The sequence below is a fragment of the Echiichthys vipera genome (genome assembly GCF_963691815.1).
Source record: "Echiichthys vipera genome assembly, chromosome: 10".
In the NCBI taxonomy this organism is placed as follows: domain Eukaryota; kingdom Metazoa; phylum Chordata; class Actinopteri; order Perciformes; family Trachinidae; genus Echiichthys; species Echiichthys vipera.
Window position 1 is genome coordinate 12,218,123 of NC_139835.1, and position 14,956 is coordinate 12,233,078.

Genomic DNA, 14,956 nt, shown 5'->3' on the forward strand with positions numbered 1-14,956 from the left:
AATTCCTTGTTAATATCCGGGCTATATAAACAGAAATATACACCTGTATTCACTCACTCATCACTCATCTTCAACCGCTTATCCGGGGTCGGGTCGCGGGGGCAGCAGCTTTAGCAGGGGACCCCAAACTTCCCTTTCCCGGGCCACATTAACCAGCTCTAAATGGGGGATCCCGAGGTGTTCCCTGGCCACTGTGGAGATATAATCTCTCCACCTAGTCCTGGGTCTTCCCCGAGGCCTCCTCCCAGCTGGACGTGCCTGGAACACCTCCCTAGGGAGGCGCCCAGGGGGCATCCTTACTAGATGCCCGAACCACCTCAACTGGCTCCTTTCAACGCAAAGGAGCAGCGGCTCTACTCCGAGTTCCTCGCGGATGGCTTAACTTCTCACCCTATCTCTAAGGGAGACTCCATCCACCCTCCTGAGAAAACCCATTTTACCACCCTGTACCCGAGACCTTGTTCTTTCGGTCATGATACACCTGTATTTCAAAAGAAAAAAAAACAACAGAGCAGGAAAACACGTGATACTAGCCTTGGTCCATGATCTCATTCACATCATTATCATTTATGATATCATTATCATTTTTGAAGACACGGTAAATCTTAATTTGACTCAGTTTGTGTGGCTTTCATGTTCCAGAACTTATTTAATGATTTTAAAACTATAATACCGTACAAATAAAAGCTTTTAGAAATGGACATCATTGAGATGACACTGAGAGAGTTAAGACCTATGTGTCACAAAAGATGTGTCTAGATGAATGCAACCTGTATTTAAAATTCAAATGAAATTGTTTGAGTGTTGCCATGACAAAAGGCTACTAGTGTATGTAAATCCAAGAGGGCAAATAAACCCTGAATCACACAGAGAAAAGGGTCCTCCGTTGAAGCACCCTGCAAATCTGGCTGTAGTGATGTTAGAGCAGGTTGTGTTCCCCCCACACAATGTTGAATGAGACGGAAAGGCTTTTAATACGGCAATCTAAATAACAATATTTTTATGTGCTTTAAAGTGAAATTCTGGCGTAAAATCATCCCAGGGTCTTTTTTGGCAAATACACTCATCAAATAAGCCATCAAGACAATTTTATTTTGTGTAACAACTATTAATGGAGATATCCCGGCGAGTCACTAACAGCAAAATGCGGCTAACATTGATTAGCTTGGGGTAGCATGGTCAACGCATTAAAACAGCTATTTTAACCACTAGTACTGCTCATGATAACATCAAACCTCTGCAGGAGGATGATAAGAGTCCTTACGCATTGAACCCGGAGTTTATTAAAAGAGTGTTTTGAAAGACTCACCAACTGGCCCCGCTACCAGCCCCTCTCATAGTAAAGTCCATTCAAGTCGATTACCAAATGCAAATTCAAAAGGAAGGAGCCCATTGGTGCTTTGGTTAATGTGTAAAGACTCTTATCATGCTACTGCAGAGCTTTGGTGCTATTTTGAGCAATATTAGTGATTTAAAAAAGCCATTTTAATGCGTTCACCGTGTTGCCCTGAGCTAACAGCCAAACACGGCTAACTAATTAGCTTGGGCAGCACGGGGAACGCATTAAAACATTTTTTTAACCACTAATACTGCTCATGATAACACCAAACTGCATTTGGCTGTTAGCGAGTGTTAGCGAGTGTTAGCGAGTGTAACTTTCCACGATATCTCCGTTAATTGTTGTTACATGAAAAAAATTTCTCAATGGCTTATTGATGAGTGTATTTGCCGAAAAAGACCATGGGATGATTTTATGCCGGAATTTCCCTTTAACGTTTTTTTATTTCAAGTCAAAGTTTGCAAGTAGCAAACATGCATCATTACAGCATCTCATTCAAGTTTAATTAGATAGAAGTGACAAATATTTTTTTGTAATTATAGTATATATTATACATGCATTAATGCATTTTTACATCAAATAGATGTAAGATGTATTGTAAATATATTATTAGAACATAGACAAAGCAACAATTTTGATATTTAAAGGATAAAAACAGTTGTCTATAGTCAGAGGGTTACACATTGACCAGGTAAAACTAGATACGATACAATAAGATAAGATACAGTACGATACGATACATTATGTTACATTACGTTACAATACATTACATTGCGTTACGTTACGTTACGTTACATTACGATACGATAATAATACAAATATTATTAAAGTATTTCTGATTCCGAGTCGGATTCTGATTCTGATATGATACGACACAATGTACTTTATTGTCCCCATATGAAAATTTGTCTTGGACTCAAATGCTGCACACATAACACATGATTCATCATCTTAGAATCGCTTTATAGTAGAATCGAGAATATTGTAAAACAATGACGTACAGTAAAGATCACATCAGCAAATGCTGGTCCTTTGTGTTTCTCAAGAAAAGTGTGTTTCAGTCATGTCAACATGCTTCATTGGTAAATGGCAAAACTGGTAAATTGGTAAAACTGCTTCAATATCACTTACATTTTAGTGGACAGTGGTCCTTATTTTGAAATAAGAATTTGTTCAGTTAAAACATGTAGGTGGATACAGTATTCTAACTACACTTGAACATAAGAAAATAAATTGTTCTCTTAACCCAAGCTGAGGATGATGTAAAGAGCATGGAATAAGCCAAAGCCATGTGTTTAACCCATGTTTGTGGCATTGCTCTATTCTTAAGTTATCTGCACAAAATGTAAATAACTCTGAATAAAAGAGTCAAGTATATAAATATATAATATATATTACATGCAGTTTATCTTTGTGTGTGTTAAGTGTTGCCTGTGTGCATGCAAAATGTGCCTCGGCATCACCCAGGTGTTTAAGCACCTGTCCCCTCAGGTTAAACATCAGGATGAGAGACAGTAGTGCAGAGAAAAGTAGAGCATTTCCATTACTATTGCAATTTATAGGCGTTACAAAGTCAGAACAGCCATCAAACAAACAAAGATACACAAGGCGCCCCTCACCAGTGTTTGAAGGAAGATATTTTGAGGTTGCTTTAAAATTCTTTTGATCTAGTCAGGAAGAGCCTAAAATAAAAAAGGGGTCAAATCAGAACATGGGTAGGAGAGAAGATGTTTGGGGGAGGAGTGGGAGAGGGGCTGGTTCACAAATATATTTTAGACTGCTCTTTAGTGCTAGCCCAGTCTTACACTAATTTTGCTGCTAAACTTACATTTTTGACGAATTTAAGCCTAAAAAATTAGCCACCTTTACATCTGGTTAACCATGGACTAGCCATGTTATTAGTGATTTCAATGCCTGTCTTAAGTTTGACTAGCAATAAGGGCAAGTCAGAGTCTATCTTTGTGAAAGCAGCCCCAGGAGTTTAAATGTGTGAAAGCAGCTGAACCACAAAGTTGGTTACACAAAATGGCAGGATTGCGTCTTATTAGATACACTTGCCTTGATTTTCTAACCTATGGCCTCTATTGTTCATTGTTTAGATATCGGTCAGGTCTACAATGTCCAAACCTGCAAGAGCAGTTTTGCTGAAAACTGCTGCTGCTAGAATCAACCCTGATAAGAGCCGTGAGAGTGAAAGTAATATAGATATGGTCTGTAAAAAGGTGCAAAAATGTCTGCAGGGGTGAGGGGAACTGTAGTCAGGAGATAATTCTCTATTGGTTTATTTTATGAGGGAAAACCTTTCACATTACACATGGTCAATATAAACATATGGATAAAGCAACTTTAAGACACAAGACGTAATGGGATTTACATTACTTGTTTACATACTAAATAGTTTAAAGACCGCTACGAACCAATCTAGCAGAATATGCAAATTAAAAAGCTCTAGGAACTCACTTAATTGACAGAAAATACATAAAAGGAAAAAACACAGTTTCATTGACACGGGCTATATACCACCACAGGAATTATTGTTGCACTAAAAGATTAGAAAGAAACACAAAATACTTAATAATAAATGCAGGGTATGCTGTAGCAGCTTATCTTCTGATATTTACTGTCCTCTGTGTTTTTTCTAGTCTTTTCCATGAATAAAGCGGTTCAAGGTCTCCAGGGTGGGATTCTTTATCATGCTGAAAGCCAAAAGATGAAGGGAAGGACTTCCATTCATCAATGAGGCTGAGGCGGATATAACAAGCACCTCCTCCATGAGCCTGCTGCGCGGCACATGAAGGCCCACATAGAACCGCACACAAATGTAAACAGGGTGAGAATGCAATGTGAGAACTGGGAAGAATGCAAAACGGGTGAATGAGCCTGGATGAGCATCCCTGCCTGCTGACTGTAGCGGGCTCATTTTTATGTGAGATGCAGACTACACAGTGTTATGTGCGTGGCCAGAGGGAGTGCGGGAGACACACTTACATGTGTCTATATATGTGTATACACTTATATGTATTGAATCACAGTATGATATTTTTGGAAGGATGATTGATGAAAAACCCTTACATAACCATACTGTGTACTGTGTACTGTGTACATATGGAAAACTGCACAAAAAGGTGCATAATTTAATCATATTATTTTCTGGCAGCATTTAACACAAACCCTTGAGAGGTCAAATGTGCTGCATGTTAATGTCTCTTCTGTTGAAAGCGTGGGCTTTAGAGCCACATATTTCTATAAAACAAGTGCACAGAAATCGTCTGTTTGAGGGTGTGGGGGAGGTAACTGTTGTGACTGTACGCTGGGGCTTCATGTTGTGCTTTCATGTAGAAGTGGGGTCAGATACCAGCCATGTGTGGATGTACCGTATATGTGGTTTAACCTTTTACCCACAGCAGCAGGCATATCGGTGAATCAATCATGGCATCAGCATTACGCCTTAGGCTTGACAGAAAAAGTAGGAGTGAACCAAATAGTCATGTGTTACCCACAAGATTGTAATGTAACATGTCACTTTGCCCCCTCAGGATCATCAAGAAGAACCCACATTCACACATGGTTGGTTTTCAAAACAAAAGGTGGATTGTTTTAGGTATGTTTCCTTATATTATATTATAATTGTTATATTATATATTATTATATTATATATAATTGTATGCTTTGAATAGCTGCACGTTTTTTTATGACAGTATGAAAACTGATTTAGATGTCCGCAATATATGGTCATCAGGCTGTGAGCTAATGTGGTTAGCCTGAGTGATTAGCTTGCATACTTTCATGACACTTGTAAGACCGAAACCACTGATGAGTAGTCATGCATTTTTTTCCCATTAAAATTTCAGTTTCACCAAATACATATGTCTTGATGAATTTTTAATTATTGATTAAATCTACTCAAGAATTATGTGCGTTCTACTGACTTTCAATTTCTAAAAAATGAAAAAACAATGGGGTGGGGGTGGGGGGTTGCACCAATAAACACTGAATAGGCATTATTGCACTTGAAATGTATGCTTCACTGAATAAACACTCTCTTACTGACTTAAATACATTGTTGGAAGGATTTTGTCTGCATTTTTAATCTGACTTTTAAAGTGTTTCTATTAACAACCCTTTATACTTCTAGAGACACATCAAGTAGATGAGAGTGCCCAGTGTTTTAGATTACTGTCACACTTAAAATGGAATTTCAATATGTTTCAACTTCCTCACGCATTCCTGTGTAAGGGACTCATGGCAACAACTTTTTTGAAATTGGTCAAGTATTGAGCGTGAGCACTGCGATGTAATCAAATGTGGCAATTCTTAATCGTCAATGTGTTTTTGCCACTGACATGCTCAGATTGTTATCATATGTGTCTGACTAAATTATGGAAAAAAGCTGAAGTCTCGTCTGAAATCTCCTGAGATGATTTGTTGGCGGAAGACATCCATGTGTGGAACTTCAGGGAGAGGATTGCTAGACCTCCATAGCGCTGTGGAGTACAGTCTGGACAGTCTGGGTACACAAGCTTACCATTCTTGGATAGTGTAAAAAAATGCTCTGGCCTGTTTGTATTTCTTTGAATCAATCACACTTATCTTGGGCAGCACTAAAGCAAGGGTACGCTTGCAAAATAGATAAGGGAGATAGTGAAAGGGGCCTGACTTCTGGCGTGTGAAGACGATGGATGTCGGGCTTTACGCCAGCACTGTACATCTGGTGAGGCACTACTTCACTGGTAAAGATAGAAAGAAAAAAAAAACAGGTTTGACAGTTTTCTGTTAGAAATAAAACTAACTTTTACTAGAATTATGTTCTCACTAGGAGCCACACACCACACAACGTCAGTGGTTGATTAAGTGGTGGAAATTGAAATCAGATTCCATGAGAATAAAACGGACTGTTTGAAGAATAGTATAGTTATAATAATATAGTTTCACAGCATTATGTGAAGACAGAATGGACAAAGCAGTCTAAAAGCCCACACGAAATCAAGAGATGATCGTCTCTTTCTCAAACTCACATTGACACGTAGGAAAAAAAGAATATGATACAATAGCTGCTGTTTTTACAGCATCGTCATATGACAGATTCTATCTTGGTGGGCTATACTGCTACTCTTTGAATTCACTAATGCTTTATTTGTTTTACTCATGCCACACAGACAAAAACTTATTTTCTGCTTTCATGTCATTTTAATGTATTCCTGTAATTTCTTTCATATAATTAATATAATTTCTAGAAAATCCCTCTTCCTCTGTCTCACTTGTAGTTTACTGAACATCCCACCTCTTCTTTTGCCTTTCTGAGCTCTTCTCTTCAGCCTGACATCAACTCCTCCTTAATTGATCCCACACTGTGGCTTTTGACAGGCAGTTGACACATGGTAATGTGAGACTCGCTGGAAGTCGACCCACTGAGTCATCACACCCATGAGAGCTGGTTGGGTCGCTTTTGTGGGAGTGAAGTGATGTCGTCATTGCCAACCCATGTATCATGCAGTCATCAAGGTTTTCTCAAATATGTGAGAAATATATATCTACTAAAAACACTAAAAATATTTTGCTAATGGTTCATAACAACAACTGATGATTTCATCATTTACTCATAATCATTGTCTGAAACTGAGGAGCAAATGTTAATTAACGGTACAGCAATTAACACTAGCACCGACAAAGCAGTCTGAAAATGCAAATTACTATTTAAATTAACTGTTTAGATAAAAACTGTAAGTCTTTCAGCCAATGATTTTTCCGAAACATGTGTTTTTGATGTTTAGAAGGTTCTAAAATGAAGCCCACAGTATTTCTGAGCATTTATGTATCTGGTCTTATTGATCACTGTTGCAATATTATACATTATTACTGTCTAAGTTATGTTGTCCCCATTTCATTTGAGATAGCTGAAAGTCAGAAACACAACATCTGATTGGTTGACAGACTCAACACAAGGCATCATGGATTGCTAATGGATGGTTAACAACAACAACAACAACAACAACAACAACAACAACAACAACAACAACAACAACAACAGCCTAACTGTTTGGAACACAGAAAAAAAGGATCAATTATCATAGATTTACTATTATGAATTATTTGACAAAGATCATAAAAAAAGTCGCAGGAGATCATGAAGTCTGCAGCTACAAGTAATGTGTTATTGTAGTTGTATTTAAGTTTTGTAAAGCAAACCAGATTATTTCGACGGGAGACATCCAGCAGAAGCAGCAGCACTAAAAAAAACATATACATTGTAAATTGGCACAGAATATCGGAAAGATAAGATATATGCTATGTGATATTTAGTTAATCCCCCAAAATATCAAGAAACTTCATCAAACAAATGCATTATTGATCTCCTTCAATGAAATGCCGGTCTGGCAGGTTGCAGTGCCTGTAGAGAGTGGTAGAATGGCGGCCGTAGTGTTAACAAGTTTCCAGGAATCAACCTACTAGCACCTTCTTCAGCGAGATACATTAATTTGTGTGCAAAATAGAGGTGATTATAACAAAACAAACTATCTAACAAGCTCTACTCAACATTCAGAACATTAATAGCAAACAGCTGTTTTTAGTGGAGTAAGGGCATCCTGTACAGAGGATGAAGTCACTCTTCCTCTACCTCGATTTCCAGTGTCTCTGTATTTTGTTTTGATAGCCGGTCAGGCAACAGTACATTTTAGTGCATGTGAGCGCCTTTTGCGTCAATATCAGACACCGAGGGCAGTGACAAACAAGTTGGAGAACGGCCCCAGCCAACTTTTTTCTTCAGTACTTTAACTACACCTTTAAGACAAAAATCAGACTGGAGTGTAATGAGCACATTTTTTAGAAATATCTCACCACACTATACTACTGCAAGAATAGGAGTGTACAGCTACACTATCTACTATGTGAGGTAGTTCTTAGGCACAGCAGTGCTTTTAGCTAAATGCCAAGATCTGCATGCTACATGTTCTCAATAACAATGCTAACGTGCTGAGACTGAGTCAAGGCTACACAGGGTACAACTGAGGCTGATGGACAGGCATTTCTGTAAGTATTGACATCAATATCTGGGTGTCAATACATCAAGTAGATGGAGAGATATTGCCCAGGATAAAAATAAAAGCAGAGACCCGTGGATAAGTCAGGAGGGTGTCATCCTCTGGGTAACATGAATATCTCTACCAATATTTGTATGACAATTAATTTAAAGGTTGTTGAGATATTTCAATCTGGACAAAAATGTAGGATGACCAACTGACTGACATTGATTTCTGAGACATACGTAGCACAAAATCCTAAATCCTAAAATAGTTATGGATTATTATGCTCAATGTTAACTTTATAGAATCAAAACTGATGACTCTTACAGGGCTTAGTCCCAATGAAATGTTAATTTATGATCCTCAAGGGCAGGCTGCAAAATGTAGCACAAAGCAGCTAAACTTATTCTATAAAATTGGTCATTCGGAATCATTCTGATTATCCTAATGGACATAGAAATCTAACAATGAAATCTAATTTTAAAAGTGATGTGCTGCTGTTATAGGTTCCCCTTTTGAGATGAATCATTCATTAAAGGAAATTACAAATGGGAATGGGTTCAAGATGCCTCAGCACTTGACTTTTAACAAGCTCCAGGTCCAAAAAGATTAAAAACACTTAAAAAACACTTAAAATTGAATTAAGTCCAGACATGATTTTTTAGCTGCAGACACCTGAGATCAATAGAAGAACAACTTAATTTCTACAAACACAAGTTACGTTTATGTTTTCTTGTGAAGTGAGGTGGTCACGCAAACCATGATTGTTCTTTTGAAGAAGGAAATGTGAACGTAGTGTGATGTTGTTCTTCTTCTAAGGGCAGCCTTTTCCATGGATGTTTGGGCGTTTCCACGCTGAAGAGCTTCTCTCCCAAAATATTGTAATACGCATGCATTATGTTGCCTTTGAATTTGTATTTAAAAAAAACTTCTGCATCAACTTACAGTAAGTCACAAAGCCAATATGTGCTCAAGTTTGTGTCGGTTAAATTTACAAATCATATTTTTTCTTATCCACTTACATTCATCTGTGACTTAGAGTTTATTCAGAAATTCCAATTAATGGGGTTAAAACCATGTTGTCGAAACTATGACTCAGACTTAATGAATATGGAAACCACCACTCTTTATTGATTTAAATTCTATAGAGGGTAGTCCACTTTAGAGAGGGGTGTGGTATAAAAGAAGAGGCACATGCAATTTGAATGAAGATAAAGACAGCCAAGAATGCAAACGACAGTCACTATGACAGAAGCTGGCAACGATTGGGGTCAAACATTTGTCTATTAGTGGTTTTCAAACTGTGAAGAGCTTCTATTTTCAGATATATAGGCTGTATACAACATTTTTATAATGCAGTGGAATAGCCTATTAGCATACTACTTTTGCAAGCTAAGAATTTAAATATTGTTTTATATATATAGATATTGTTGTTATATTGACACTGTGCCGTAGCGATGAGGTTATGATTCGGCTGTCATCATTAAAGCTCTATGTTATATTGTTGTATTGGGCTGTTTTAGGGGACATTATTTGAGCTATTTTAATTTGTTTTTGACAAACAGAAATACCTGAAATGATATTGACTTTACATGAAGCTATCAGTGAAACCAAAGAGAGAATATAAATGATCAGCCTCATTTTGCATATTGAAGTTTTGTCTCCTCTCAATGTTACCTTCAAAAACACCTTTAAATGATCTGAGGCATAAATTCAACTGTTTGCTGAGTGCTGGGCGTTTTTAGGGAAATGCTAAACAGTAAGCTTCTACCTCTTTTCCAAACTGCTAGTTAGACATCTGAAAAGAGTGAGTTAAGTAACTGTAACCATGCTGAGATGATGAGTGCTGGAAATATTCATTTGAAACAGGGCATTGAAGGGATACACCCGGTCAGCAACAATGTCAACAACAATACTTGACTAGTAGCATAGTCAAAAGAGGCTCCTTTGAAATGAAGCACACATAAATTATTAGCACACAACCAGCAGCAGCAGCTTGTAGCATTCACACAAAACAGAATGGATCCATGATTCAAGGAGTTTACGGCAAATCCCGATCCTGTCATCACCGTGTCGGGACAGAGATCCACATTGTGCGATGTTTGCGAGTTTTAGGACACCCAGTTCAACCAATAAAACAACCCAATATTGTCTTTGCTGAATTATAAGTCAAAGTCATGACGTCAGAGACAACCTGCGTACTTCTTTTCTGACCTGTTACTCGGAGGTGTTGCAGTATTTTCACCTACAGTACATACCTGCTGACCGTGGGTTTTCTGTTTCTGTAAACTCCAGACACTGTGAGGGCTCATTGTGGCCTTTTGGGTGTGCAAGCTTTCTGTACAGACATCACAGCCACACACCCTCAACATAGTTCACAAGCTTATATCAGCTCTGCAGCTTTTCTAAATTAATATTGAATGAGGGCATTTCCAAATTTTGGGCTCCTTGTGTGTGGGTAGCTGCACTGTACTTTTAGCCAGAGCGAAAGTGCTGTTCCCATTCTAGATTTCAGTTTAGATTCCATTTGTGAATGTTAAATAAAAAAAATGAATAGGCATATGTTAGCTTTCAAAGCCATGCACTTGTCCGTGGGTCTAATCTACAGTACGTATATGAACAATGGCTGAATCTGAAACAAAAAGGCATGCACTGCAAACCTGATATTATCTAGACATCAGCGGGGGAGCCGTATGTGATAACGCAAATGTCTGTGGTTCATATGAGAAAACAACTAATGAAACCTCAAAATGCTGTCTCTATTGAATAAGCCTGGAAGCTGCCAGCATGTTTTTCAGGGAATACAAGCCAGTAAAGACATAAAACCTGTCTGGCCTCAACCATCATTTAGCCTCCTGCCTTCTTTCTGCCCTCCTCTTTGGATCTATTACATCATAACACCAACACAACGCTGACATGAGGTGCACCAACTAAGGCAGAGAGTTGTACCAATATACACTGATAACTTTTTTTTGTTTCCACAAAAATAAATATACATCTACATAATTCCTGTAATTGCCAAATTGATTCATTAAGTTCAATTGTGTCCCTGTCCCATTCTTTGTCTGTTTGTTCAATGTTCTCTCTCTAACACAAAATAAGATCATTGTGCTTTTCCTCCATTTCCCTCCTTTACTCTTTCAGTCTAAGTGAGATTTCACCAAAACCTTGTTTCAGCACCTCTGCCCCAGCACAGTTCATCATAAACACATAAAAATGCCGTAGAATCCAAACAAGAGATGTTTCAACTTCCCACATGGAACAGTGAGGACAGGAGCCATGACTAACTTTGAGAAGTTAGCCACGATGCCAAACCCTCCCACACACACTGCACCAGCTCACAGATTTATACCCCTGTTAGAAAGTGAAGATCTGATCTTAAAAATGGTGGGGGCAATGAATGGAAATGGAAAGGTGAGGCCATATTTCTCTCTGTTATGGGATAGGAAAATGAAATAGGAAAAAATGCATGTACTAGTCATTGGCGTGTGTTTAACTGATTCAGGGAGGGAAATGCTGATTGGCTTTAAAGGTCCCATATTGTTAAAAGTGAAATTTTATGTTTTTTAAATTTTATTATAAAGCAACTTAAGGTGCTATATAAATACTGTGAAAATATGAAAAGGTTCAGTCCACAGAGAAATGAACACGAACAGCTGGTTAAAAACACTATAAACAATATCATAATGGTGATGTCATTATACTTCTGCATCACTTTCTGCATATATATATATATATAGATATATATATGCAGAAAGTGCCCAAGAGTGAGATGCGGAGACCTGGAAACGCTTACCAATCAGAGCTGACTGCTAAATACTGCTATTTTGTCATGGCCCCTTGCGTTTGATACCAACGCAAAGCACCCTTGAGTTTGACACGCAGGACTACCCAGTGCATTGACAAGTGATGCCAAGGAGTACTGACAAAGCATACCGAGTTGGGATGACAAGGGGTTGCTAAACGGAGCGTTTCAAACAGAGGGTGAATACAGAGAAATTCAGACAGACATATGTAGAACAATAATGTGTTTTTTGAACATTAAAGTGCGTATGTGTAGGACATGTTCTTATAGAAACCCACAATACATGTACGAGCCTGAAAATGAGCATAATAGGAGACCTTTAAACCTGGCTGGTAACAACCCAGTTTCTGCTGTGCTATGTTCATATTTCATTTCCTAATGAATGAGGAAAAAGGTCACGGGAGACATTAAATGGTTCTTAAGGCCTCTGTGTGTGCATGTCTACATCCAACATTTTGCTCGGCATGATATGAAAAAGCCCTTTGATGATGAGTGAGACAATAACAAGGACTTCTTTGTGCACATCCATTAAAATACTGACACCCAAACTTTTACTTTCAGCCAGTGTTTCATAGTTTGATTGTTTTTTAGTGTGTTTTTAAATTATTGTCAAGCACCATGTTGCCATGGACATGAATGACCAAAAGATACATGTAGATTTGGAAAATTATAATGGACAATGTGATTGCCAAAGTAGCTAAAATGTGACAGTATAAAGGATCAATCACCTCTCCATCCAACCTTGAACATTGTCTGCACCAGGAAAAGCAATTGACAACAGGTGATGCTGCTGGCTCTTCCCTCCCTCTCCCTCTGTGCCTGTCTCACATTCCCTTTCACACAAACACACACACACACACACACACACACACACACACACACACGCACACACACACCCTGCACCTGCACAGACAAATAAACCTCCTGCAAATTCATGTGACAGTGGTGGGAATGATGGCATTTTTGTACACCCGTGGCTTTTTCATGAGACGCTCAGTTGAGTCGGTACCTTTTAAAAACAACCATGCATTCAGCCACTCACTGAAGGAGGAGCAGCTTCCTGTATGGGACATGGAAATCATGCTGTTCTTTTCCAGCACTTTCTCCTCCCAGTCTGCCTGCCTAGGGTGCTCTGCAGCATCCTTTTCAGCTTGTGAATCAACCTCCCTCCTCCTCCTCCTTCCCCAGCTCCTCTATACAGAAATGACCCCCCCCCCCCCACACACACACACACACACACACTGGTGTCAGTCTGCCCGATAATAGGATAACAGCTACGTAAACAACCCGGTTTCTCTTGGCTTCCCAATGAATTATTCATAGTTGTATCCAAAAATTCACCCCATTTCTTGGGTGAGGAATATTCGCTGCAGTCAGCTCCAAAATGCATCTAGAAAAAGGGCTGCAATGGGCAGCAGAGAATTCTATAAATACCCCAACCACCCCTCCACCCCCTCCACCCTTCAACCATCCACATCCCTCCCTCATTCTCCCTCCTCCTCGGCGAAAGGCAGCCAGGACAGTACTGCAGGGTCCCTCCGCTGCCTGGCTGTACACTTTTTTTTTTTTTTTTTTTTATAATGCAAGGGAGGGACACCAGTTATGTCATCACTCCTACACCATTCGTGCCTGCTTGCTGATGCAACGGGGAGGGAGGATGCAATTCATTGACTTCCTTTGGATTGTTTATATCACATGTGTGTAGGCTACTGCAGCTTATACAGCACGCTGATGGTGGAGCGCATACACTGTTGCTATAGGCTACACAGCACATACACTGTTGGGAGCTGGAGTGTACCCCAAACAGGCACACACATGCCAGCTTCACCCGCCGTGCACACGTGTCCGCGGGGGCTAATCTACTGAGTAGATGAGCAATTGGTGATTCTTTGGCGTTAAGGCCTTGAAACAAAAACGCCTGATAAGACGGAGAAGAACGGAGCTTAGGTTTCTGAGGATTGGAAACGAGGAGCTGCCCGTGGTGCTGAACTTTCACCACAGGCAAGAGAATCTAAAATCTAACTTTTACGGTCCGCCTCCACCTCATTAATGCTTACACCAGCGCATGTATCATTTTGTTTATAAGCCTGAATCCAAGATGTATGATGCCTGTGGACCTCAGCTCTTGGTCGGAAACAAACTCTTTATCTACCCACCTTACACAGCTGAAAGTTTTCCGACACCAGCGTCTCCTGGACGTCGATTTCCTTGGGAGTTGGCGCCGAAGTGGGAGTCCCGGCCGCGCTGCCGCACGATGGGGATCCCATAGTTCCTCCGGGAGAGGAGGTGGTCAAGCCGTCCAACACCTTCCGAAACTTCTTCATTTTCGATCGGGCTTTTGTGGGCTCTATGAGAGGCAGAGAGAAAAAAAGCAGCTCTGCTTTCTTTGTTTGCCCAGAGTTCCCGATCTCCTCTCAAGATGCAAGATCCCAACTCGTTTGGGCAGCAGGAGAAATATAACGCCGCTTCCTGCAGCAGTAGCAGGCAAAAAAAAAAAAAAAAAAAGACCCACTCTGTTTCTCTCTTCTACGTGCAATTTAAAAAGTCATAGCACCTCAGGCACCTCATCCTGCTCGCTAGCTGTTGTCCACACACAATAAAAATGAATGGGTCTGAGCCAGTCTGATCTGAGGGTTACAGTCAAATGTTGCAGATGCCTATCTCATATCTGAGCGTGCGGACACGGAACTGGAACTACTCAACTTCATCTTCTCTCTGCATCCTAAAGTAACGTCCCCTCCGGGCTCTGGAGAGAAATCCCGCACCTCAACATAATCAGGGAGCCGAGCA

The 14,956-nt window shown here is 39.6% G+C and overlaps 1 protein-coding gene across 1 annotated transcript in view; it reads right to left on the reverse strand.

The window, feature by feature from the left end:
- Positions 1-14,490, reverse strand: part of stxbp5l (syntaxin binding protein 5L) — a gene marked incomplete at both ends in the record, with an annotated part of 158,317 nt that extends 143,827 nt beyond the window's left edge. The window contains one exon of the mRNA XM_083920978.1: positions 14,323-14,490. Coding sequence (XP_083777104.1) covers positions 14,323-14,490 — 168 coding nt within the window. The remainder of the gene's footprint in view (positions 1-14,322) is intronic.
- Positions 14,491-14,956: the final 466 nt, after the last annotated feature.